This window comes from Trichomonas vaginalis, assembly GCF_026262505.1.
Source record: "Trichomonas vaginalis G3 chromosome Unknown ctg_87, whole genome shotgun sequence".
Classification (NCBI taxonomy): domain Eukaryota; phylum Parabasalia; order Trichomonadida; family Trichomonadidae; genus Trichomonas; species Trichomonas vaginalis.
Window position 1 is genome coordinate 294452 of NW_026529174.1, and position 24888 is coordinate 319339.

A 24888-nucleotide genomic window follows, 5' to 3' on the forward strand; every position below is an offset into this window, starting at 1 on the left:
TTCAGATCTTTGAAAAAAAAATCGATTTGATTTAAAAAAAGGGCGCGTAAAGGGTTGGCGTCCTAAGGCGTCCTGATGTAAACTATTCAATTTTTGAGAAGTTTACACCATAATTGAATAGTTTATGGCGTCCTGAGAGGAGATTTCAATGGGTATGGCGTCCTAAAAAATAGAAGAAAATGATTTTTTCTCGATTTTTCTAGAAATTGAATTTTTTAAAAAAGAAAAAAATCAAAACGTATACATTCAAGAAAGACTATAAATGAAGATTTTTCTATTTTTTTTCATTCTAAAACATCTTTTTTTGGATAATTTTTTTTAAATAAATATGTAAGAAAGATTGAAGAAAAAGTAAATTTACTTTCAGAAAATTCGTTTTACATGATGTAAGACCCATAACAACTATAAATATTCAATTATTTAAAATAAAAAAAGAAAAACAGATTAAATGTATCTCACATCAAAATCCATTGACCTAAGGATGTTAAGTTTCTGTTTTTAAAAGTTGATATTTTTTTTTTAATTTTAAGAAAATTAATAGCATGTTATTAGACAATAGGAGTGTAATGATATTGACTAAACAGAAATGAGAGAATAGAGATATAATTTTGATAAGCAATATTGCAAACAAATTCTGAAGTAAAATCGCGATCAATAATTGAAAATTACGATCATGTACTGAAAAATGACGATCGAATTGAATGAATAGAATTATATCTAAGAAAAAATAAATTGTATTTAGAAGATGAACAAAGAAAGGTGTATGCTAAAAATCATTTAACAATAAATGGAAATAAAACGAAATTGTGAAAAGAAAAAAATGAAAATTGTTAAATAATATATTATTTTTTAGTCATAAGAATAAAAATATAGTAGTTATAAAAGGAATTAGACTTCATATATCAATTCTTTTTCTCTGTAGATGTGGAACGTTTGCTTTTCGATCTCTTTCGATGAACTTGAAAATATAAGTTATTATCGCTGAGAATCCTTTCCGAAATAGGAGCTTTACGTTTAGGAGGATTGTCGGATGAATTTTGTTTTTTATTGTTTGATTTTGTTGTTATGGAAGATTTTTTCTTATTTTTTTCAGAATTTTGCTTGCTATTAACTGAAACTTGTTTTGACGGCCCAACAATAGCATTTGTAGTAGGAAGAATTCCCAATAACGAGCGCATTTTCGATAATTGTTTTTCAATATGATCAAGAAGGTCCAGCTTATGTTCTAGATTACTAGACATTTGATTTGTAGAAGGATGGCTTTGATTTTCTGGTTCTAAATCTGTAGAGTCTGCAATATTTGAATTTTCGGAGCGAATTGGAGCATCTGAACCTTGATTTGTATCGGCTTGCTCAAAATTAGTTTGAATTGGAGTGGATGAATTAAAATCTGGATGATTTAATGTTTCATTAAATAATGCCATAATTTTTTCTCTTTTTTCATTAATAAACTTAGTGATCATTGTATCTTTATTTGTTAGATCGATCGATTTGAGTATATCTGCATCATGAACTGGAATATTTTCGAACAATGAACTCGATTCTATGGAACCATATGGAGAAATCTCGTTCTGAGCCAAAGAAAGATCACTTACGTTGTATTGTTTGATAGAAAAAATTGTTTTCTCAAGTTCTTTTTGAAAGCAGTCAAGAATATAATTTTTGTAGCTATCAGTGATAACGGTTTTTATATGGCGCTCGATCTTCTGGTTATTTTTGATGGCGTTATATTTATCTAATTGGATTTGAGATATCTTCTTAATAGCTTCATAAATGTTTGGATGTTTTAACGAAGAAAATTCTGAATGCATACTCTCGAGGCAATCATTAGTGAATATTGCAGTTGCATTATTATATTGAGATATTAAAAGTTAGTATACATATCATGGGTACGACGGCACTGCGTTCCACCGTACCCCTGTTATGTGAATTTGACACTTTACGAAACCTTTAACGTATATTTTACAGCACAAACGACAACACCAACTTAACCTTAAATATTTACAAAACCGTCTGACACATAAACGACTTCACTAATGTAAAAATAAACGTTCTCACTTACAAAAGTATTGCAACTCCTCCCATTGCTGTGCTTCATATAACAGCTCATAATCTTCTGACTCACTTTCTTCTTCATATAGGTCAAAATCACTGTCATAGTTTATACCTGTAAGTTTTGACAAAGCTAATGAAACACGCTTACCGTTTGTATCGTATGCTTGTATAAACTTTCCATTATGCTTGTAGTCATAAACGCTCAAACTAACTTTACCCTTTCTCCCTCGTATCTGATAGAATGTATTTTCACGAGGAACGAAGAACAAGTTCTTGAACTCATGACCGTTGTAGTTTGTTATCTCAATAGTTTTCGTCATTTATATAAAAATAAAATAAAAAATAAACTTAAAAATTAATGATATCACCACCCTCACACGTATGAAAACATAGCACAAAAATAGATTTAGGTGAAGTGGTGAGATCTCACCTGTTTTTTCACCCTGTTGAATTCATTGCTTTATAACTCTCTTCCTTGGTTTCTTTTTAGTTGCTTTCTTCACGTCTGTCTCCAACTTGACTGTCTTTCTTCTTCGTCCATAATGATACCAGTTACTTCCACCAGTCAATGGGTCAAATGGTCTTTCGTAAGGGTTTCCATACATTCCATAGGGACCATACGGAAGAACTACTGGTGGAGAAGAAACATTTTCTTTAGTTCCATCGACTCTATTTAAATGCATTGTTTCACCTTTCATCTGGTCATTAAAGTCTTTTACGTGTTTTGCAAACTCATCGTCCTTTCCTAAAGCATTTTCTGACTCAGTCGCAACCAAATTGGATGCTTTATTTATGAGCCCTATTTTATTTAATCTTAACTTCTTTGCAACCCAGCCTCCAATCTTTCCTTTATTTGCATCTAATGTCTTTGAAACCCTTCCTCCACTCATTTTATTTACTGCGTCATAAGCTCCAAGTGCTTTTGCTCCAAATGCTAATGCTTTTGTTCCCATTGCGCCTAAAGCTGCCCAAGCTACCATTTACCCATATTAAAATCATCTCTCTTCAATATTATCTCATAAAAGTTCTCGTTACTGGAGAAAGTCAATGAAACATAAACATTCTCACGGGCTTCACCCTCACCGCTTTGCGGTCTATCTAACTTCTTTCTTATCTCATCTATTCGCTTCAAAATGTCTGAACAATTGCTAACATCTTCTACAACAGTTATTTCATCATGAACGACCTTTAAGAACAAGCTCATTTAATATGCAATTAAAATCATCTCAATAATGAGTCCATCCTTTCCATCTTTAGGTAGCACAACATCTTTCATTGAAGAAGGTTCGACAAGTCTTATGTTAAACTTACTGACAAAGTTTGTTATACTATAATGCTTCGGCGGCGAATACATGTAGTTTGAAAGACATAATATAGATTCTTCAGCAAATTCACTTATACTGGATTTTATAACAATGTTCTCACGAGACCAAATACCACCAATTGACAATCTTGTAAGCAATCCTGCTGAACCTTCTACTGTAAACGTCGATGGTAACATTCCACGAAGGTCATCTATTGACATCGTTGAGTCACTGTATTTAAATATTTTCTTAAAGCAATCGTCATTATCTAACCATGCAATAGCTTTGAAGTTTTCATTCGAATATACATCTGCTTCATTAAATGTAAAACCTGACTTCTTTGCAGAGATGACTTTAAAATCTATTGAGTTTGTTTCAAAATTATATGCTATGGTAACTTCTGAAGGTAATGGATGCCCTTCCGCAGTCAGTTGTTCTCTCACTACCGTTTGAAGCTTTGTATTAAAAACTTTCATGTCATCTCCTGTATCTAAGTTCACATACACAGCAACAGGGAAACTATCTTGCTTCTTTGTTTCATCATTATATCTCAAAACATTAAAGTTCTTCAATAATATTGTTCTTCCTGCTGGAATACTTCGAACCTGTCTGATTTCAATAGCTTTCTCACCTCCTACATACTCTACCCAGTGTCTTGGATATTCATAAGTATACTGACTTTCTTGAATTTTGGTAGGTTTCATCATAACATGTTCATAGTATATCTTTATACTCTTGTCAGTTAGACTCGGTGCTATGTTCTGAATATTTCTGACTTGCATTTTTAATGGAGATAAAATGAAGCATTTAATACATGACGTAGATGAAGACATGAATGAAACTACAGACAAACTTAACTCTTCTCTCATTCTTCCTTTCAGCAAGGACTATGAGTTCTGTTCAAATGGTGTGTATTTCTATTGTGGAAAGATGGGTTCAGGTAAGACATTTAACCTCATTCGTCATATCTATAACAGAACGTTTAGGAAATGACTCATATTATGACCAAATCATTATATCAGCAACTTCAGACTCTATGGACTCAACAGCGAAAACATTTATGTCAAAAGTTCAAGCCTCTGTCGTTAAAGTTCCAGACAGTGAACTCATTGAATTTCTTCAACGTTACATTCGACGTAAGAGGAAATATTATGCCATCGTTGAATTTATACAGTCAGGAATGCAAAAGACTTCTGAGGAGATGGAAAGAATTATTGACAAACACCACTTACGTCAATACTCAGGAGTTTACGATATGAAACGACTTACAAACTACATTCTGTCAAAACTTTCAAAATACCCCTTCAAAAAATATCCTTCAAACACTTTGTAGTTTGCGACGACTTCGCTGGAAAAGGTTTAGTGTCAAAACCAGACTCACCATTAGCTAACATCATTACTAAAGTCAGACATTACCATTTAACTGTAGCAATACTTATGCAAACATGGAGGTTTTTAGCTTTAAACATAAAACGTCTCATAACTGACTTCGTTATCTTTCAAGGTTTCTCACGCTATGATATTGAACTCATTTGGAAACAGTCAGGTATAACATTACCTTTTGAAGAAATTTGGGAAGCATATAAGTCTCTCATCTCTCCTCGTTCATACCTTGAGATTCATATCATGACTAATACCATTAAAGTCAAAAATATTCCATGGGAACGACCAACATTGTTTTAAAGTTTAACCTTCAATTGACTGATGGTAAACAAATTCCATGCATCTCTGTCGCCATTTCTGTTAATATTTTTGCTGTCATTCATATCATCCACTTCCCATCCGTTAGCTTTTGAGGATATGCGTTAGAATAGCTGTTCTTAAATGAAGGCTTTTCACCTTTGAGAGCATAAACTCTATAACTTTCTGCATACTTTATGTTTGAACCTCCTGAGCCATCATTGACATAAATTTTTATAGGCTTCCACCCTTTGTTCATGTTCCTGCTTCTTCCCTTAGCTCTTTTGTTCAGTAGTTCTACATCTTTATACACAGCACCTGTCTCAGTGAATTCAACAATATTTTCATTCGTTAGCTTTACATTCAAACCCTTGTCGAGTATATTGTTCATTTCATACATATAAAAGGTTTTTATTCTATATGAAATGAGAAGCAAATCCATCTTAGCTGGTGCCGTTAATGTTCCAATTGAACCAACATCAAATGTTGACTCACGAACGACAAACAATATTGTCATAAAGAACTATAGTTCAGAGTGTTTGAAAGAAAAAGAACCAGAACTTAAGTCGACCTTCGGTCTTGAATGGCGCCGTGAATTTAAACTCAGCTTCAAACGCTAACGCTACATCAGATGTTAAGTTAGAGTATCCACCACTGGACCAATTCTTTCAAGAGAAGCCAACGACAACCCTTACACAAATGTTCAAACAAATCCTTCAGATAACGTAGACCATTACCTTCTTCAGTTATACCAAACAATTTTACTCAAAGACGATAAGAAGCTTTTGACAAATCTTATAAGTAAGAACCAAATAATTCTAACAAAGGAGGACCTTGAAAATATTATATCACGAATAACAGGAAAGCAATGTGTCATTGACTATCTCGACCCTGAAATCGAATGCTGTGGTCAAACGCCACCATTCATGAAAATAGGTAACATCCGCATCATTGAAACACCAGGAACTACAGGAGTTGAGTTTAAGTATAAATATTTGCGAACGAGTATACAAAACTATCTAATGACTATAAGCTTTGTTTGAAATATGTTTTAGTAAATTAAAGCAATTTGTAATATCTATCCAAAACTTCTTCAACAGTATCGAACTCATCTTCATAATGCAAACCTAATCTTATTGACTTGGTGCAGTTTTCACTAACACAATATTTTTCTGTTCTCTTGACTGACATAACTAATTCATTTGTTTCATCAAACAGCAACAACCAAAGTTCATGACCTAATACATAACATTCATACTTTATATTTTTAGCTCTGAGTTCTCTTGTAAGCTGTTGCATTTAATATTTTCTAAAAAGTCAACTTCAACAGTCATTCGCACTGGTGCCTTCAGTTCTACAGGCCCTCCTTGAAAGTCAACAAGTCTGAATTGCATGTCTTTCAAATTATGAGGACTAATGCGAACCCATTTACCTAAATGAGTTGCTATGACAGGAACGTTTGGAATGAACATTGAATTGACTGCATAACAGAAAGACTTATATTCTACTGAACCTTTACTATTAACTCCTGAAATACCTGTGACATTAGCTATTTTAGACTCAATGTACAAACAATTACCATAACATACGTATGGAACAGATTTCATCTCAATCGTTTTGTCAACACTTTTCAAAGGAAATGTCATATGGTATGCACCCAAAAGAAGTTGTACTCTATGACTCATTCTTGGTATCTTAAACTCCTTCGCATAACTGAACTTCAAAACTCCTGCAATAAGTTTAACATTCATTAAGTTTTCTTCGTTATCCTTGTTTATTGTAGTATTTATGAGAGCATTTAACACTCCAGCTAATGTTTCCATCTTATATTCTACATTATTGTGAAATCTTATTTCGTGCTTCTTTCCATCTATTTCAATCTCCATGAAATCTGTTTCATCTGTTATAACAAAAGTTGCGATAGTATTGAAGTCAACCATTCTGAATGCAAGCGCCTCATTCTGTAGACCTAAGTTTGTTTGTAGCTTTACTGTCCCGTATTCGTTTGGGTCTGTACTTTGCAAATAGAACAACATTTTATTCTCATTAAAATATGAGTATAGCTGCATATGCGTATGAAGCTGACAGAGCTAAACGTTTATATTTTGGTCAATACTCTCTCACACTTACTGACAAATATATTGTTATTTCTGATGGAAATACTGAGAAATATATAACATGGAAGGACTATGAAAAGTTTGACCCTATTTTAACTCCATGTACTATGCCGTTTATAAAGGACGGTGAAATTATTGAAAAGATAATACAACCGTATATAAGTCTGTTCATGAAGCGTTAGAATATATGTTGAATCATAACCCAAAAGATTTGACCAAGCACTACACCATGTGCAATGCCTTTTATTAAGGACGGTGAAATCGTAAGAGTTCGGATTCAACGGTTTACACAGCTGTTCAAAACAGTTTACAAAACATTTTAGCGAATATCTTTAATTCAGAAACTACAGAAATAAAATTACCGTATATATACAGATGCTAAAGAAATTAAATCAAAAACGACAACATTATTTACGTCACTTAATGATTTAATGACTTATATCATTAATATTCCTGCACCAACTACAGCATTTGATCCAAACTCGACGGTTTGCAGTGTACCTTTCATAAATGACAGTTCATTAATTGCTTTAAGGGATTCGAACAGTAAATGAATCATTAAAGGCGTCATTAATGAAAATCATTGATTTTAATCATTCACGAATACATATAATTCATTCATTAATGTTTCATATGCTTCTAAAGAAGGTGAGCCAAAAACTATCGATAAAGCGGTGTATGAAATAAAAGCATCAACGACGAAATTGAATTCGTTAACTTTTGACGGTGATAGTTTCGTTAATGACATAACATCAGGGAAAACAATTTTAACGAAAGAATATTTAAAATCTCATGTTAGTGAGTTCGTTGAAATTGAAAAAGAAGGTGGAATTAAGTTCGATCCACTGAATTTCATTTTCAGCTTAGCGAATGCAGATTAATTTTGCTGAATGGACAACTATACAGAGTGAAATAAATGCAATATGGACGTTTTTGGGGTCAAAAGCGGGCAATGGGTGAGCTTGTAAATGCTGCAAGAACATTAGGTGAAACAGGAAATTTTGTAGATGGTTTTAAAAGACTTGTTTCAAATGTTTTAACAAACACAAAGAAATTATTTAGATATACCATACATAACGGTCAGATTTTCGAACAGGTAGCAACAAACCCTCCGGTTATGGCTGCGTTGATGATGGTTAGAGATATAAAACCACGTAACGACTGGAACGAAGAACATGAACAACAGGATACTGGTCGGGTTATTCGAGACATTAAAAACGTGTATCCTGAAGTTATTGATTTATTTAGAGGAGTTAATGATTCAATTTCAAAACATTCTATAACCCTCGATGAAGAGAATAAATTAACAGATTATATATTCGTCATTATTGCAGAATTAATGAAGAGAATAAATGAAAAAGGAATTGGTGATATCATTAATGTCAGCGATGTAATGATGAAAAGAAATTTTGACTCATTATTTACAAAACCGAAAACAGAATATAGTCTTTATGACGTAATTACCGAATTAATGAAAAAGATTAATGATAATAAGAGTTCTGGCGGAAGAGTTGAATTAGAAGTGAATGATGTTAATGAGAAATTAGCCGAAAAAGCAACAAAAATGAGCTTTTAGCTCTGAGTGATAAAGTCAAGAACCACGTTCATTATATAACTTCAGACGAACAGATTATAACGGACTACCATGGATATTTAACACGAAGTGATGAAGTGAAGACGGAAGATGTTAATGAAAGAAGATATAAATACATTCGTGCTAAAGGTTATGACATAAGCTGTACTGTACAGTATGACACGGTAAAGCACCAGAAGCATTTAGTTATAACGATGAAATTTATGCCTCTACTTTCTCTGTTAAAGGTGTATTAGTTGAACCAAGATTTACTTTGAGAGTTAAGTCAAAAATAACGTTTGAAGATGCTATTAAAAGTAAAGCTGACAAAGTTGAACTCGAAGCAATGAACAAAGTTTTGAAATCTCATAAACACAACATCTCCGATATAAATGAACTTCAAGCTACATTAGACAGTAAAGCCGACAAGAACCATACACATAAATCCTTCACTACTGTTAGAGCAGACGACATAATATTGAACTATACCCTTGGTTCAAGTGCACCTTTAGAGAATCCAAGTACAAGCGTAAAAGATACACTAAACTCCTTAAATAGTAAATGTATGAACATTGAAGGTCATGTCAGAAACTTTGAAACACATGAACTACCAGCAATGTTAGATAAAAAAGCAGATAAAGAACATACACATAAATCCTTCTCAACTGTTGCTATAGAAAGTATTGAAGGAACGGTTGGCGGAACTGGTGGGAATGCATTATATTATAAACCTCCTAACTTTCCACAAGGTTTAACATCGAATGAAAACATAACAACGAAGAAAGAAATTAGCTGTAAAAATGTTTATGTCATGGATGATGAAAATAATGTTAAATTCACTGCTCAAGATTTATATGATAATAAAGCTGACAAGAACCATACACATAAATCCTTCACTACTGTTAGAGCAGACGACATAATATTGAACTATACCCTTGGTTCAAGTGCACCTTTAGAGAATCCAAGTACAAGCGTAAAAGATACTCTTAACAATTTAGATAACAGTTGCAGGAATATCGAAGATCATGCCAGAAACTTTGAAGCATATGAACTACCAACAATGTTAGATAAGAAAGCAGACAAAACAGAGCTTCAAACATTAAAGACAGAAATACTTCAAACATTATATCCTGTTGGTTCTATTTATACATCAATGAACTCAACAAATCCATCAACAGTTTTAGGTTTTGGTATGTGGAAGCAGATTGTAGATAAATTCTTATACTGTGCTAGATATTCAAAGCAAACAGGAGGTTCGAAGAAAATTAAAGAAGCAAACCTTCCACCGCACACTCATACAGGAACTACAAACACAACAGGTAATCATTCACATTCAATAACAAAAAGAGGTTATATAAATCTTGCAGCAGGTTCGGATAGACAGGGAATGAATAGATATGATATTTCAAGTGACCCAGTAGATTCAAGCACAGGTATTTTCTGTGGAACCACAGGAAATCATTCACACACTTTCACAACAAATCCAACAGGCTCGGGTGCAGATTATATGCCACCATTTGTGACTATATTCGCATGGTACCGCGTTCAATGAACGCGCTTGAGCCTAGAATAAAATCTTTAACTTTACATAAATGAGCTTGAAAGAAGTATTCGAACAACATCCATGGAGGTCATTTAAGAAGTTCAATGAAGCTGCAAAGAGTTGGGGATTTACTAACAGAGCTGAAGTGAAAAGGTTCTTTGACAAAAATGTTGTACATCAAACAAAAATAAACCCTTACGACTACTTTTTACCAATTTACTCCAACACTCCTGACGCATACCAATTTGACACTCTCATTCAAAGCAGAAAAGGAGGACATAACCATTCCTCATCTTCATTAATGTTAACACTCGCAAAGCATATGCATATCCAATGAGGAATAAAGGAACTCGTGAAGTGTTAAGAGTTTTACAAAAGTTTGTAGCAGAACATAGCCCAAGTACTTTAACATCAGACCAAGACAGTGCATACCTCAGCAATGAAATCACAGATTTTCTCATTAAGCATAACATAACTCACTACACTACTGAAGACCATAACCATAACATACTCGGTATCATTAATCGCTTCATAAGAACGCTCAGAGATTTAAATCAAGAGCGAGACTTTACCGAAGAAACAATGAAACATTTTCTCGAAGTATATAATTCCTCAACACATTTTACAACAGGACATACACCAAATTCAATGACACAACAACAAGAAGAAAAGTATATACAAAAGAAACGAAGCCAAACACAAAATATCAGAAATTCAACACAATTTACCCTCATTCCTGGTACAAAAGTTCGTGTAGTTCTTGACGACAAACCGTTGACAAAGAAACGTTTAAGGTTAAGTAGAAACTATTATATCGTAGACTCTACGCAAGGTAATGGATATCTTATAAAAGCTGCTGACGACTCTATTGCGTTTTACCCTCGTCACAAATTAGTTGAAAGTAGTAATGGCAAACTTGCTGAAACCATTGACGAAGCAAAGCGAGGAGTGGTTATTGAAATACTTGGCTATAACATAAACGATGACACTTATAAAGTAAGATATGAAGGAGGCGTTGAAGATGTTATACCATCTAAGAACTTGAGAGAGTCAAAGCCAACACATCTGGGACCATTAGAGCGGGAGTACTGGAAAGACAAAAATATACCAGAAAGAATAAGAAAATTCTTCTAAACTTTTTCATTAGATGTAAATCAGACATGAACGAGAACAGTCATGATATCATTAATGGTACCATTTATTTTTGTCATAAATTTACACCAAAAATATATTTTAGGTGAAGAGGTGAGATCTCACCCGTTTTTTCACCTCTTTTTTCACCCTCACGAATTTTCATGAATTTCCTTAAGATAGAAAAAATAAAGTTAGTTTTATTTTTATTTATTTTTTTATTTTGTATGTAAAGACAGTAATGTCAGTCGAAGCAAAAACATTCACTAACAAATCTAATGGCGAAACATTCACAAAAGGCACTTATAACGGTATTGAAGTCTTACGTAGAGACAAGGATGGTTACATTAATGCAACAAATATGTGTCAGCAGTTTAGGAAAGACTTTAGAAAGTTGTTGGAAAATAAGTCCTGGGAAGAGTATTATAAGGCATTTTGTGAAGAATATAGCAACCGTCTGAATTCCGGCGGTTGCTTTTTATACAAAATTCATGCAGGAATTCCTGATGAAATCAAACAGGTTAGAGGAACGTATGTAGACCAAGACTTATAAACTATATAGCAATGTGGACTTCTCCAAAATATTGCATAGCAGTTGGAAAAATTATGGACTCCATAGACAAGAAAGTTCATGAGAAATTAGATGAAGAAGAACTCGAAGATACAGTAGAGAATGCTAAACATTTGTTTGAAGAAGAAGTTAGAAAAACGTGTGAAAAACAATTAGAACAATGAACGTGAGATATGTTATGGTTATAGAGATTCTTCATACGAACTAGACCAATGGGAACAAGAAGATTTAAAGAGAGAATTTAGAGAATATGAACTCGCTAAGATAGCATTAGAAGCTGCAGAAAGAAGTTAAAAGTTTGGGGTCGTTTTGTACAAAAATATTGTGAGTAAATGAACCATTTATTTTTATCATAAACGACCAAAAATATATGTTTACGTTAATGTTTTTAGGTTATTCAATAATTAATTATTTTGAAGAACTGAAGGTGTCACTCGGTTAATTAACATCTCTGAAAAATGATGACAACATGACATCACATTTTGACGAAGTGCAAATCTTCACTTCGTGTCAAAATGCAAAAAAATAATGCTGAAATGAAATATATTTTTGGTCAAAGCTTCCACGAGAGAAAGATTCCCCATTCGCTAAGGATTCCAAAAATGAAAAATCATTGATTTCGGCTGAGAAAAACGCAAAACCCTTCTTCCACGGGAACAAAGAAATAAAGAAGAAATAAAGTAAATTTTTATTTATTCACGTGGAAGATAGAGCACTTTTATGACACTTTTTATTCACGACAAACAAGACAAACAAAGAAAATAAGAAATACGGCGCTGTCGCGGTTCGAACCACAGACCCTGACCCTCCATAACACCACCTTAGACCACTGTGCTACGTAGCCTGTCGACATAAGATTTTAATAATTGCATATTTGACGTAAATTTTATTTCCATCTAGCTTCCACCGCATAAGATATTCATACGTGTTTGTAAGACATTCATTAAACTTCTTTTCTATTGCATCTAATCTTGCGTTATTTTTTTCAATAACTTGTCTGTATTCTTCATCATCTCCAGCAGTGTTTGGGTCTTCACGTTTAAAATATTCATTGTTAACCAATTTTTTATCTACAAATTTTATTAGTGTTTGATTCACTTCGTTATGATAACGGTCATATTCTTTCAATACGTAAGTGAAGACAAAATGCGTCGTACCTTCAATCTTAAAGCTTAAAGAACTTTCAACACAGTTTTGAGGGTCTGTCAGTGCGTCAATGAGATAGTATTCGAAGTCAGTCAATAATCTTTTTAAAGTCATTTCATACAGGATAAAATTTAATGTTGTGAAGAAATAGTGTTTATCTCAGAAAAAATAAAGTTAGTTTTATTTTTATTTATTTTTTTATTTTGTATGTAAAGACAGTAATGTCAACATCAGAGAAACAATTGCTATCGTTCATGAAGCCATAAATGAAGAATACGAGTACATACAGTATAACAAACAGTTACGTCTTATTCGTTCAGTCAAAGATGACATGTACCAAATGCAAAGTATTTTGAATGCTCTTCTTTCTACAAAGCAAGCATATCATTGGTTTGAAAACCAACAGGCAAAAGAACTTTTAGAAGAATTTCCTCATATGATTGCTTCCTCGGAAAACCGAGGGAAGAGATTCCGTACGAAAATCGCAAGAATTTGGCTCCTGGTTTGAAAGGTTATTATGTTCATAGACTTTTAGTAAATGCTGTAGCAATGTGGGCTTCACTCGTTATGCTTGTTATATTTTCATGATGTTAGATGAACTATATAAAGCAGAACGTGGAGAGATGGAAAAGAAACTTCAAGCAAAAGATGAAGTCATTGAATCCAAAGACAAAAGCATACAGAAAAGAATACCAGTTCAGTACCAAAAGGAAAGGAAAAAAGCTATAAGTATATGATTTACGCTGAAGAGTTGGAGAAAGAAGAAGATAGAGATATGGTTATGTTGCATTTAGTGAGAAGAAACAACAAGAGCTTTTATGACTTAGCTAAGATATATAAATCTGACAGAAACTGGTTCTATCGTGAAACTTACCGATTTCAATGACACCGAATGAGCAAATAAAGGAAATTGTCAAAAATACTCTTCCTCAAACACACTATGACATCAAAGGTTGCACAATACTTACATTTAAAGAAGACTTAACATTACTGAAAGAAAAGAAATATAACAAATATTTCGACAACTTCAAAGAGGAAGAATGAAAACTTACCGATTTCAATGAAAAACATTAACTTTTTTTTGACGAAGTGAAGATTTGCACTTTGTCAAAATTTAATGAAAAACATTAACGTAAACATTAACGATAAAATTTATTTCCTGGACTGTTGTCAAAATGTCATGTTGTCATCATTTTTAAAAGAAGTTAATTAACCTGGTAGCACATGGTGACGTGGTGACACTTTCAGTTATTCAAAAATATATTTTTGCTTAAATAACTTCAGGGTCAATTTCTTCAACCATTTCACTTCCTTCGTCAATGTCAATTGAAGCTTCTTCAACCTTTGGTAAGAATTTCTGTATAACATCTTTGTTCGTTATTGTCTTCAGAGATGAAGGATAATATTTCACATTTGTTTCACCCTTCTTATATTCTTTCTGTTCGGAAAGATTTAAAGCAATACTGAAGAAGTCAATATTAGAGTTCTTTATAACAGTATAATGAGTATCTTTGACATTCACGAAGAAACTCTTTTGTTTCAAAACTACTGCTAACTCTTGTGAAGTATAACGTTTGCGGTCAATGACGATAGCTAATGGTCTGACATACTGACCAAACTTAGATTCTTTCACAAACTTCTTGTTAAAGATAACATTAACATTTGAAGCATTATTGAACTCATTCTTGATGGCAGTAGCGAGAGCATTGTATGAAAAGAACTTGCAATCTTGCATGTGTTTCATTAAAATAAAAATATTAAATTATTTTGAAAAATAACTTTAAAAAATCTAATCTAATTTTTTCAAAAATATTTTTTTATTTCCTACTAAAGATGTATCGGAAGTTGTCTAAGTTAGAACACTCGGAAATAAAACAACTTCTTACAGAAGCTAACATAGAAGTAGCAAAGCATTACGCAACAAACAAAAAAGCACTCGCTGACATCCTCAATGACTATAATGGTGCAATAAGTTATGATAGAATTCATGAGTTCATAAAGCCGCAACGCGGCGAGGACGAAGTCCATGCAAGAGCATTTCCTTTAAATGACGTTGCTATTGACTTATATCATAGACGTTCAGTACCTCATGAAGTAAGAAGAGAAATGTTTGACATAACAAATGCAAACGTTGGTCATACTCGTAAAGCTCTTTCGCATGATGTTCGTCAAGAGATGTTTGACATAACAAATGCAAACGTTGGTGAAACACGAAAGAGAGACGACACACTGAAACAACAGAGAAGAGAGATGTTTAAGAGCGCTATAGAACAAGTTCGCAAAGCTAACGATGTCATTCGTTCCATTGACGACAAACCAAAAGAAGGTGAGAGATGGTTAAAGAAAGATGAAGAGAATAGGAAGAGAAATGTGAAGTCAGGCAATAGACTCATTGACTTTAACATCGAAGCTTTAGATGAACCAAACAGAGACTACTTACACAAACATTTCGGTAAGGTTTTCATGAGACTCTTAGAGAAGATTAAAATAAACTCCCAACAAGATGGATGGTATGTTATAAACTTGGTGGAAAGTATGAATGTTCTACGTTAAACCTCAATAATATTGGAACATTACTACATCAGCTCTTGAAGGAGAACTTTATATCAGAGATAGAAGCAAATGCTGCAGGTATTGTTGAAATGCACTATGACTTCTTCTTGACAAACATAAAGAATCTTACTGAAATAAAGATGTATGATTTAACTGAATATGAAGGCTTAACGATGTCAGATGTAAAGAAAGGCAAACCAAAAAAGAGACCATATAGAGATGAAAGCACACTGACAGAAAGACAGAAAAGATTATTGAACAGACTTAAACAAACAGGAGATAAACAGATATAGATGACTTCTGGAATGAAATCCTTGGTGAAAAGAAGTTTTATAAGAAGAGAAGCGGTCAGTTCTGGAAGTATCTTTGCACATTACCTATAAATCTTGAACGCTACCAAATCTTCAATGAACTGAACAAAAGAACTGCAACACTTATGACAGAGGACAATTGTTTCGTTTATGCTTGCATTCAGGCTGGAGTAAATGAAGAAACTATTGACCACATGAGAGAAGTCATTCGTGTTAGAGACTTTCCTCAAAGTAAAGTACAAGAAATTTCTGACGCAACAGGTATAGCATTTAATGTTACCATTGGTTATTCAATGACTCAGACATAATGAAATAAAGAGATATATACCAAAAGAATGTAAAACTGTTCGAACTATTGACTTACTTCTTGTTGAAGACCACTACATGCTAAATGAAAGATTACCAATGACAACATATTTCATTCGCAACTATAGAAAAATCTTGAAAGTGTGGTGGAATGAACATTGAAAACAGATGAAAATTTATACAAAGAGATGATAAATACATTGTTCGCATGGATAGAACTACACCGCTATGGGATGTTATGAAAACATTGTGGGAGTGCAAATATTTCGAACCTATTTCTTATGGAGAACTTTTCACATATACGACTGACTTATATAAACAGAACCTTGCACCATTTAAAGATTTGACATATGCTCCAAAGTATTGTGTACAACTGAAGAAGAAAGCAGAGTCAAAAGAAGTAAATAAAAATAAGTGCAAGTTCATTCCTGAGCATGTTTTCTTTGCTGACTTTGAGTGTAGTACCGATGGCTTTCATAAAGCTTTTAACATCTGTTATGACAGTGAAGATGGTTCAGTGAGTGAAAGCATATGGGGTCAAAACTGTGCAACAGAATTTTTGGAGCGACTTCCTGACAAGAGTTTAATATATTTCCATAACCTCAGCTATGATATAAACTTCATCTTAAGACACATGACAGAAGTGAAAGGAACTCCCATCATTAAAGGTTCACGAACAATGCAAATAACTGGTTTATATAAGGAAGGGCAATTATTATAAAAGACTCTTACAGTGTTATAAATAAGAAGCTTAAACTATTTCCTGCTATGTTTAACTTACAAACAGGACCGAAAGAAGTATTTCCATACAACTACTACAGCAGTGTTTTGTTAGCAAATGACAACAGAACTGGTGTCATTTCTGAAGCATGTAAGTTTGTAAAAGATATTGAAACGTTCATGAAGAACATAGATTCCATCAAAGGTTGCAGAATAGATGAAAACCACTTCGACTTAGAAAAATATAGCACGTTTTACTGCAAACAAGATGTAAGAATTTTAAGAGAAGGTTTTGTAAAGTTCCGCAATGACTTATTGAAAGAGTTTGATTTAAACGTTTATGACTACGTTAGTATTTGTTCTATTGCTAACAAATTGTTTGAGAACAGAGTGTACTTCCCGAATGGAAATCTTTATGACCTCTCAAATAAACCAAGAGAATTTATTTCAGATGCATTCAAGGTGGAAGATGTATGTTGTCAGATAACATTAAACAAAAGAGCAAAAAGAAACTCATTGCTGACTTCGACGCTGTTTCATTATATCCATCAGCTATAGCAAGACTTTATACTTTAGAAGGAATTCCAAAAGTATTGAAGGATGAGATGTTAAGCACAGAGTATCTCATGAGACATTTATTCGATGACGACCAAAAGGAACCCATTGGTGAAAAGTTTATGTCTGGCTTCTTTGTTCTCATTAAGATAACAGAGATTGGAATACATAGACACTTTCCTTTAATAGTTTGTGACCCTGAACTAAATCCAGAACTTAACGTTCCCAGAAGTTCAAACACTTGCTGTTTAATGTATGTTGACCATATAACATTACAAGACCTTATAAAATATCAAGGTGTCAAATGTGAAGTGTTGCAAGGATATTACTACGATGGAAACAGAGATATTAGAATAAGAGATGAAGTAAAGAAGTTGTTTGAGTTAAGGTTAAAGTATAAGAAAGAAGGAAATCCTTTGCAAGAAAATATAAAGCTCATTCTGAACAGTATTTATGGCAAAACTATTCTATCTCCTATTGAGTCAAAAATAACCATAGTAGATGACAAAGATGCTATAAGATATGCCATCAGAAACTACAACCATATAGTGAAGTTCGAAGGTTTGGATGGTTCAGATAAAACTATTTTCAAGCTAACGAAAAGCATTTGCAGACACTTTAACTTCTGTCCACTTGGTGTTAACATTCTGTCTATGTCAAAACGTATTATGAATGAAGTGTTTTGCACGATTGAAGACTTAGGATTAAAAGCATTTTATCAGGATACAGATTCGATGCACATTTACAATGAAGACATACCACGTTTAGCTCATGAATTTAAGAAGAGATACGGTAGAGAACTTATTGGTAAAAACCTTGGTCAGTTTCATAGTGACTTCGCAGAAATAACACCTGGAAAACAAAGTTTAGCATACAAGTCAATATTTTGTGGAAAGAAGACTTACATAGACTTACTCACTAACGATTTAAATGAAGTTGCATTTCACTGCAGAATGAAAGGCGTGAAGCAAGATGTTATTGCTTTAACCGCTAATGAAATGTTTCCTGAAGCTATACAATGCTATTACAATGAAGATAAAGGTTTAATGGTTCCGCAAGGAAAATTTGACAAAGACTCTGAGTTCAGTGTCATGAAACTTTATAAAGCACTTTATGACGGTCAAGAGATTGGATTTGACTTATGTAAGTCTTCTAGTCCTTGCTTTGCTGAAAAGTTTAACTTCTCAATAACGACTAAAACAAGCTTTATTCGTAAGTTGAAGTTCTGAGGTCATTTATTTTTGTCAGCAATGAGGTCATGAATGAGGTCAGCAATGAGGTCATGAATGAGGTCATTTATTTTTGTCAGCAATGAGGTCATTCATGATAAAAATAAGCCGCTAGCGGCAAGGGCGAAGCCCATGTGGTCATTTACAATACTGCGATGGTAGAGTTTAAGAGTTGTGCTTCAATGTAGAGACAGTCCTTATGGTCTGGAGGTAAGAACACTGGGCAGTTATGGTCATGAGTGGAGAACATGTCTATCCAAAACTCACGATTGAAGCCAGTTAATTTATAGTATTTAGGGTTAGGAAGTGGTGTAGTTCTTGTATGACCAATGAACTCATTTTCAACTCCCTTACTTAAGTTTGAATATAATATAGCTTGCTTTCTATCCCAAATGCCAGGTGTTACAATCTTTGAAAATTCATTTTTCCTCGGAAGCATTGCATCATAATTGAAAACATTCTTGAAATCATCACTTGGTTCAGAGATTTGAAATCTTATACGTAATGGATTTTCTTTCTCTTTAGCTACTTCATTGAATGGTGAGAATACAACAAACTGACAGTCATGAGTTCCATCTTCATTTTCATTAAATTCATAATGAAAGTCTATAAGTTGTGGCTGACTACCTTCTTCTTTCAGTTGTGCAAGAAACTCACGTAAAGGCTGTAAAGTTTGTACTTCAATGTTAAACTTTTTCTCGAACATTTCATTAAATGAAATCATACATTGCAACAATGTTGTATCGTCTTTAAAGTATTTGTATATGTGAATGTTTTGGGCGCTTAAAGACTGTTCGTCATTTTCTATCTCGACTTGAAGTATAAAGTCAACTTTCCTAAATGCACGTGTTATATACATAGATGTTATGCCAATGTACTTCTCTTCATTTATGTTCACAATCCAGTCTGTTGGAAACTTAAACGTTACTCTGTTCCCCTTTATTTTGACGTCAGGGTTTTCACTACTGAACGCAACAGATAAAGGTATTTGTCTATACATTTAGTTCCAATAAAAATAAACCATTTACTCTTTCTTCACTTCAGCTTCTTTAGCTTTTGCTTCAGCTTCTTCTCTAGCTTTCTTCGCCAGCAAACGTGGGTTCTTCTGTCTTCCAGCAGCTAATGCAGCTAGTTGTTTTTCACTAAGTTTTCTCTTTGGTCTCTCTGGCTTTTGTTCTTGTTTTTGTTCCTTCAGTTCGGATAAAATTTGCTCGCGAATTTCTTTCTTCAATGCTTCAACATCTATGACCCCTTGGGTCTTGTCCGTAGGACTTGTCTGAGTCATTTGACTGCAGATAAAAAACAAAATTAAAACTTTAACCGATGTAAAATGAGCTTGTCAAAATCAGAACGAGAGTCTATTATATTAAATGACGCCAGAGGAATACAACATCCTTTCTATTACGTAAGTCAGAGTAAAGATGGTAAAATATATGTAAGAAAAAGAAAGGTTCCATTAGCGAATGCAGAAAGCGACAACATTAAGGTGCATGGCAAGGGTGAAGTCCACGAAGCCCATATAAAACCTTCTGTTCAAACTGAGCCACCAAAAGAACCAGAAGAAAAGAAGCCAGATGTACTTTCAATAACGAACCAAGAGCTTATTGCAAAGTTCGTGAATTTCATTGAAAAACAAACCGAGTCAAAGAACCCTGACCCGCCAGTGAAAGAAGTTGAGACAAAAGAGAATGTACAGTTCATTGAAAATGTCAAGAAACAACTTCCACCACGAATGCCAAGAAGAAGAGTGAGAATAATGAAGTAAATAGATATTTTTATCTGAAGTAAATACATGCAGAACGAACAGCTAAACGAATTTACTCCAGCAGAGCATATTCATCAGATTCGCTCATATTTCGATATCATAGACAATGCAGTTCAAATTGGTGACACTAATAGAAAATATTCTGACGCAAAGATTCCATCACAACCTGGAACTGCTAAAGATAACACATGGGTAACATTCAATCTCTCACCTCCTGGTGAAAATATGTTGGACCTTTACAATACATTCATTACGTATAAAATGGAAGGTCAATTTATTGTAGATAAAGAAATTGGTTCAGGTTCCAATAAAACAAACCCACCAGGATTTTGGATTGGTTTCGATGACGCTTTCTATGCAGTTGCTGGATATCAAATCCTTGCAAATGGTCGTATCGTATATTCTCAAGACAACGCAAGAGAAGAAGCATATATAACTTCAAACTCACAAACTACCGAACAAATAAAGAAAGTAGATGTTTTCTCAAAGACTCGACATGAAGATGTATGGAGTCATTCGGGAACATGCAGAACAGGACAAATTGTTAGTGGTCCAATTACAGCAGGAAAATCATTTGATTTTAAGCTTCGTTTAAGAATTCCTGTTAGAAGATTCCTTCCATTAGAAGCTATTCGATTTATTCCAGCTTTTGCAGGAAACATTCAGCTTAAAGTAAAGTTCAGTAGCGACGCCTTACAATGCACATCTATATCTGTAAATGATATCATTGCTTTCAATCCAACTCTTAAAGTTGCATTTGCTTCAGATTCAAATCCACCGACAAATAAATTTGTTCCATGGAATGAACCATTCACTATGATAACGAAGGCAGTAGAAGCTAGTGGAACAGTTACTATTACAACTGTAACCAGCAACTATTTCGAACAAAGATGGATTTTAATGAATGTTTCATTCATCCAAAGTCATTCTCTTTAGACCCTAACATTTATACAGAACTTGTAGAACATTATACAAACGAGGCTTTATGTTTTCCTGTTAAAGTTATGGATTGGATTCCTATGGACGGTTCATTCTCAAAGAATACAGATAGTTCAAGTGCAACATTTACAGCAGCTTATACGCCTATTAATGTTAAAAGTATTTGGGCACTATTTAGAAAGAAAGACAACTATTATGTTAATTTTGAGAACCCTAAGTTTAAATATCTTCAGCTTTCCATGGGAGCTTATGGAAATATGCCTGCAGAACCTGAAAAATCATATGGACCTGTATTTTATGAAATGGTTGCGAACGCTTGCAATACAAACAATGATATGATTGGATTTAATGAAGATGTTATGAGGTCATTGGTGGATGATGGTAGTGTGGAACATAAATGGGATAGCTATGACAACACACATTTCTTATGTGGTTTTCCAACAGAAGTGGACTTTTGCTTCCAGCAAGGTCAAACATCTACTGCTCCAATAACATACAAATTGTCTGTTAAAGGACCTATTGAACTAGCAACTGAAAACGTACCAAAGCCACTTATTGGATTTATGAGGGATTGTTGCTTTGCCATTCAGGTGCGTGCTAATGGCATCCCCATAATAAGATTAGATGACTATAACTTAGCTACGGACGACAGTGAGGAATAAAGGATGAACGTTTATTTTTAAAGCTTATAAATGAGTTCTTCATCAAGCTCTCGTGAACCTTCACCATCTATGAAACAAACTTTACCAAACGATTATGGAGCACCTATTGAATATTTCTTACGAGCTGCACAATGGCAAAGAGCAGTCTCACCAAGGTTAGGTGTTCCACCAGCTCCTGTCAAAAATAGCATTTGGTCAAGTCCTTATATAAAATATGGTTTCCCACTAGGTTTGCTAGCTACAGCAGGAGCAGTTATGATGTTGAAAAGAAATAAAGCAAATGTTGTAAATAATACTGAAGTAGCTGAAGTTAAACAAACTCCAACACCTTCACAAGCAAAACCTTCAATGACTCCTGAACCTATGGAAGTACAAACTCCTGTTCAAAAGTCAACTCCTAAACCGACTCCAACATTTAAACCAGAACCTACTCCTCAAATAAATCGTAAAACTCCTGCGTTTCCTTACTGAAAAAATAACGTTAGTTTTATTTTATTAAAATTTTTATTTGATTGAAATGACGACTAAAGTCACTGAAGCAATGAAACAAAAGTTCTTGGTAGAATACATTAAATCAGGAGCGGTTCCAGAAGGTTTTTACGTTCATACTATGAAGGATGGTAGAGTTCAGTTTAGAAAGATAAAGCAACCATTAGATAAAGAAGGAATTTTGAGAAAGATTAAACTTCATGAGGACAACATTGCTGAACTTAAGAAGAAGCTAGAAGAGTTGGAGAAACCAAGGAAGAGAGTTATAAAGCAATGAATTCAACAGGGTGAAAAAACAGGTGAGATCTCACCACTTCACCTAAATCTATTTTTGTGCTATGTTTTCATACGTGTGAGGGTGGTGATATCATTAATTTTTAAGTTTATTTTTTATTTTATTTTTATATAAATGACGAAAACTATTGAGATAACAAACTACAACGGTCATGAGTTCAAGAACTTGTTCTTCGTTCCTCGTGAAAATACATTCTATCAGATACGAGGGAGAAAGGGTAAAGTTAGTTTGAGCGTTTATGACTACAAGCATAATGGAAAGTTTATACAAGCATACGATACAAACGGTAAGCGTGTTTCATTAGCTTTGTCAAAACTTACAGGTATAAACTATGACAGTGATTTTGACCTATATGAAGAAGAAAGTGAGTCAGAAGATTATGAGCTGTTATATGAAGCACAGCAATGGGAGGAGTTGCAATACTTTTGTAAGTGAGAACGTTTATTTTTACATTAGTGAAGTCGTTTATGTGTCAGACGGTTTTGTAAATATTTAAGGTTAAGTTAGTGTTGTCGTTTGTGCTGTAAAATATACGTTAAAGGTTTCGTAAAGTGTCAAATTCACATAACAGGGGTACGGTGGAACGCAGTGCCGTCGTACCCATGATATGTATACTAACTATTAAATTGTAGTGCGGCAACCAAACTTTGTTGAAATAATCAATATAATCTTTGATCGAATCAACTTTATTTTGATTAATTATATGCATTGTAAGTACAAATTCTTCATGAGACATGAATGGAGTAATAGAATATAGCTTAAATAAAGAATTTTGTAAAGTATTGAAATTTTTTGTATAAAGTGCTACAAGTTTCCTGTGTAAAGCTTGTTTGAAATGAAATAGACATCCAATTATACGGACTTTAGGGAAAATTTGTTGAAGTGCCTCTATCATTCCCTTTTCAAAATCACAATGAATTTGAATTAGCTTTGAAAATTGAATACCCTTGACAGTAAAAATATATTCAAATGCCTTCTTATAAGATTCAAATGTGCGGTTTTTCATGAATATAAATAAAAGTAGTAGATATTGATTTGTTGAAGGTTCACAAATCATAATTGTTAGCATCTGTCCTTTTTGAAAATGTTTTGGTGTAATTTTAAAAGTTCCATCGCAAAATAAATCTGTGGCTTCTTTTGCAAATTGAATTGCCTTCTCAAAACCAAAAAACATCGTCTCACAATTTGCTTGAAAATCATGGCCAATGAAAAACTGCTTGCCATTTATTAAACAAAAATTAGCAATTTCATCGTCTGTAATTTTTTCTCCAACAGAAAATTTTCTGGACTTATTATAAACTTCCCTGACCAATGAATCTTTAATTAATGGGTTTTCATCAGTACCAACAGCAAGTTCTGTCATAATTTTTTTAATCTGCTGAAAAGTGCCGTTGTCTTCAGAAAATTTTGCCATTGCCTTATTGTATATTTCTGTCAGAGTCATTGATTTATGAAGATCATTTTTTTCATTTTGTAACTTTTTAAATTGTCTGCATTCGGGTATATGTTCCTTTTGTAAATCTTCGGAAACTGAACTGTTCTCAATTTTAACTAAATAACGTGCTTGACAAGAATGATCGATGCAACGGTAGTAACGTTCAATATTATTTGAATTAATAATATTTGTATGATCATGCGAATAAAGCATATCTTTGCGAACAATTGTATCAGGATATTTTCCAGTAACTGCAGGAATATTTTTAACTGCAATATAACTAAAATATCTTCTGACAGCTTTAGATTCATTTTCGGCGTATTTAATATTAAAATATTGAAGAACTTGTTTGATTATATTCGTTTTTTCATCTCTCGATGTTGATTTTTGGTATTTATCAGATTGTTCCCTGATAAATATTTTATTTTCGTCTGTAAAGTTTGCTCTTTTTTGATTAAATATAGATGATTTTCCCATTAAAAAATGAAATGATGCAAAATTTACGAAAA

The 24888-nt window shown here is 33.4% G+C and overlaps 12 protein-coding genes and 6 pseudogenes across 18 annotated transcripts, besides 4 other annotated features; 12 read left to right on the top strand and 6 right to left on the bottom strand.

The window, feature by feature from the left end:
* Positions 1 to 40: 40 nt before the first annotated feature.
* Positions 41 to 1869: a mobile genetic element.
* Positions 903 to 1811, bottom strand: TVAGG3_1071220 (MULE transposase domain-containing protein; the record flags this gene model as incomplete). Its single annotated transcript, XM_001301660.1, has 1 exon — positions 903 to 1811. The coding sequence occupies one exon, from the start codon at positions 1809 to 1811 to the stop codon at positions 903 to 905; it is 909 nt and encodes a 302-aa protein (XP_001301661.1).
* Positions 1870 to 2532: a terminal%2Cinverted (terminal inverted repeat of Maverick-1B transposon ID:TVAGG3_1071230).
* Positions 1870 to 23564: a mobile genetic element.
* TVAGG3_1071240 (uncharacterized protein) lies at positions 3260 to 3580 on the bottom strand (the record flags this gene model as incomplete). Its single annotated transcript, XM_051256384.1, has 1 exon — positions 3260 to 3580. One exon carries the CDS (start codon positions 3578 to 3580, stop codon positions 3260 to 3262), a length of 321 nt encoding a protein of 106 aa, XP_051076458.1.
* Positions 6299 to 7075, bottom strand: TVAGG3_1071250 (uncharacterized protein; the record flags this gene model as incomplete). The annotated part of the gene is made up of 1 exon (XM_051256385.1): positions 6299 to 7075. One exon carries the CDS (start codon positions 7073 to 7075, stop codon positions 6299 to 6301), a length of 777 nt encoding a protein of 258 aa, XP_051076459.1.
* TVAGG3_1071260 lies at positions 8109 to 8935 on the top strand (annotated as a pseudogene). The gene has a single exon. A coding segment is annotated over exon 1 (827 nt).
* Positions 9076 to 10281, top strand: TVAGG3_1071270 (keratin-associated protein family; the record flags this gene model as incomplete). The annotated part of the gene is made up of 1 exon (XM_051256386.1): positions 9076 to 10281. The coding sequence occupies one exon, from the start codon at positions 9076 to 9078 to the stop codon at positions 10279 to 10281; it is 1206 nt and encodes a 401-aa protein (XP_051076460.1).
* Positions 10855 to 11406, top strand: TVAGG3_1071280 (integrase core domain containing protein family; the record flags this gene model as incomplete). The annotated part of the gene is made up of 1 exon (XM_051256387.1): positions 10855 to 11406. One exon carries the CDS (start codon positions 10855 to 10857, stop codon positions 11404 to 11406), a length of 552 nt encoding a protein of 183 aa, XP_051076461.1.
* TVAGG3_1071290 lies at positions 11645 to 12099 on the top strand (annotated as a pseudogene). The gene has a single exon. A coding segment is annotated over exon 1 (455 nt).
* Positions 14954 to 15495, top strand: TVAGG3_1071300 (annotated as a pseudogene). Its single transcript has one exon. A coding segment is annotated over exon 1 (542 nt).
* On the top strand, positions 17484 to 18684 carry TVAGG3_1071310 (annotated as a pseudogene). The gene has a single exon. A coding segment is annotated over exon 1 (1201 nt).
* TVAGG3_1071320 (uncharacterized protein) lies at positions 18937 to 19653 on the bottom strand (the record flags this gene model as incomplete). Its single annotated transcript, XM_051256388.1, has 1 exon — positions 18937 to 19653. The coding sequence occupies one exon, from the start codon at positions 19651 to 19653 to the stop codon at positions 18937 to 18939; it is 717 nt and encodes a 238-aa protein (XP_051076462.1).
* Positions 19819 to 20079, bottom strand: TVAGG3_1071330 (uncharacterized protein; the record flags this gene model as incomplete). The annotated part of the gene is made up of 1 exon (XM_051256389.1): positions 19819 to 20079. One exon carries the CDS (start codon positions 20077 to 20079, stop codon positions 19819 to 19821), a length of 261 nt encoding a protein of 86 aa, XP_051076463.1.
* Positions 20125 to 20559, top strand: TVAGG3_1071340 (uncharacterized protein; the record flags this gene model as incomplete). Its single annotated transcript, XM_051256390.1, has 1 exon — positions 20125 to 20559. One exon carries the CDS (start codon positions 20125 to 20127, stop codon positions 20557 to 20559), a length of 435 nt encoding a protein of 144 aa, XP_051076464.1.
* TVAGG3_1071350 lies at positions 20587 to 21309 on the top strand (annotated as a pseudogene). The gene has a single exon. A coding segment is annotated over exon 1 (723 nt).
* Positions 21450 to 22160, top strand: TVAGG3_1071360 (uncharacterized protein; the record flags this gene model as incomplete). Its single annotated transcript, XM_051256391.1, has 1 exon — positions 21450 to 22160. The coding sequence occupies one exon, from the start codon at positions 21450 to 21452 to the stop codon at positions 22158 to 22160; it is 711 nt and encodes a 236-aa protein (XP_051076465.1).
* TVAGG3_1071370 (repellent protein 1 family) lies at positions 22191 to 22631 on the top strand (the record flags this gene model as incomplete). Its single annotated transcript, XM_051256392.1, has 1 exon — positions 22191 to 22631. One exon carries the CDS (start codon positions 22191 to 22193, stop codon positions 22629 to 22631), a length of 441 nt encoding a protein of 146 aa, XP_051076466.1.
* Positions 22678 to 22926, top strand: TVAGG3_1071380 (uncharacterized protein; the record flags this gene model as incomplete). Its single annotated transcript, XM_001297773.1, has 1 exon — positions 22678 to 22926. The coding sequence occupies one exon, from the start codon at positions 22678 to 22680 to the stop codon at positions 22924 to 22926; it is 249 nt and encodes an 82-aa protein (XP_001297774.1).
* TVAGG3_1071390 (uncharacterized protein) lies at positions 23059 to 23379 on the top strand (the record flags this gene model as incomplete). Its single annotated transcript, XM_051256393.1, has 1 exon — positions 23059 to 23379. One exon carries the CDS (start codon positions 23059 to 23061, stop codon positions 23377 to 23379), a length of 321 nt encoding a protein of 106 aa, XP_051076467.1.
* Positions 23564 to 24888: part of a mobile genetic element that runs on past the window's edge.
* On the bottom strand, positions 24411 to 24856 carry TVAGG3_1071410 (annotated as a pseudogene). Its single transcript has one exon. A coding segment is annotated over exon 1 (446 nt).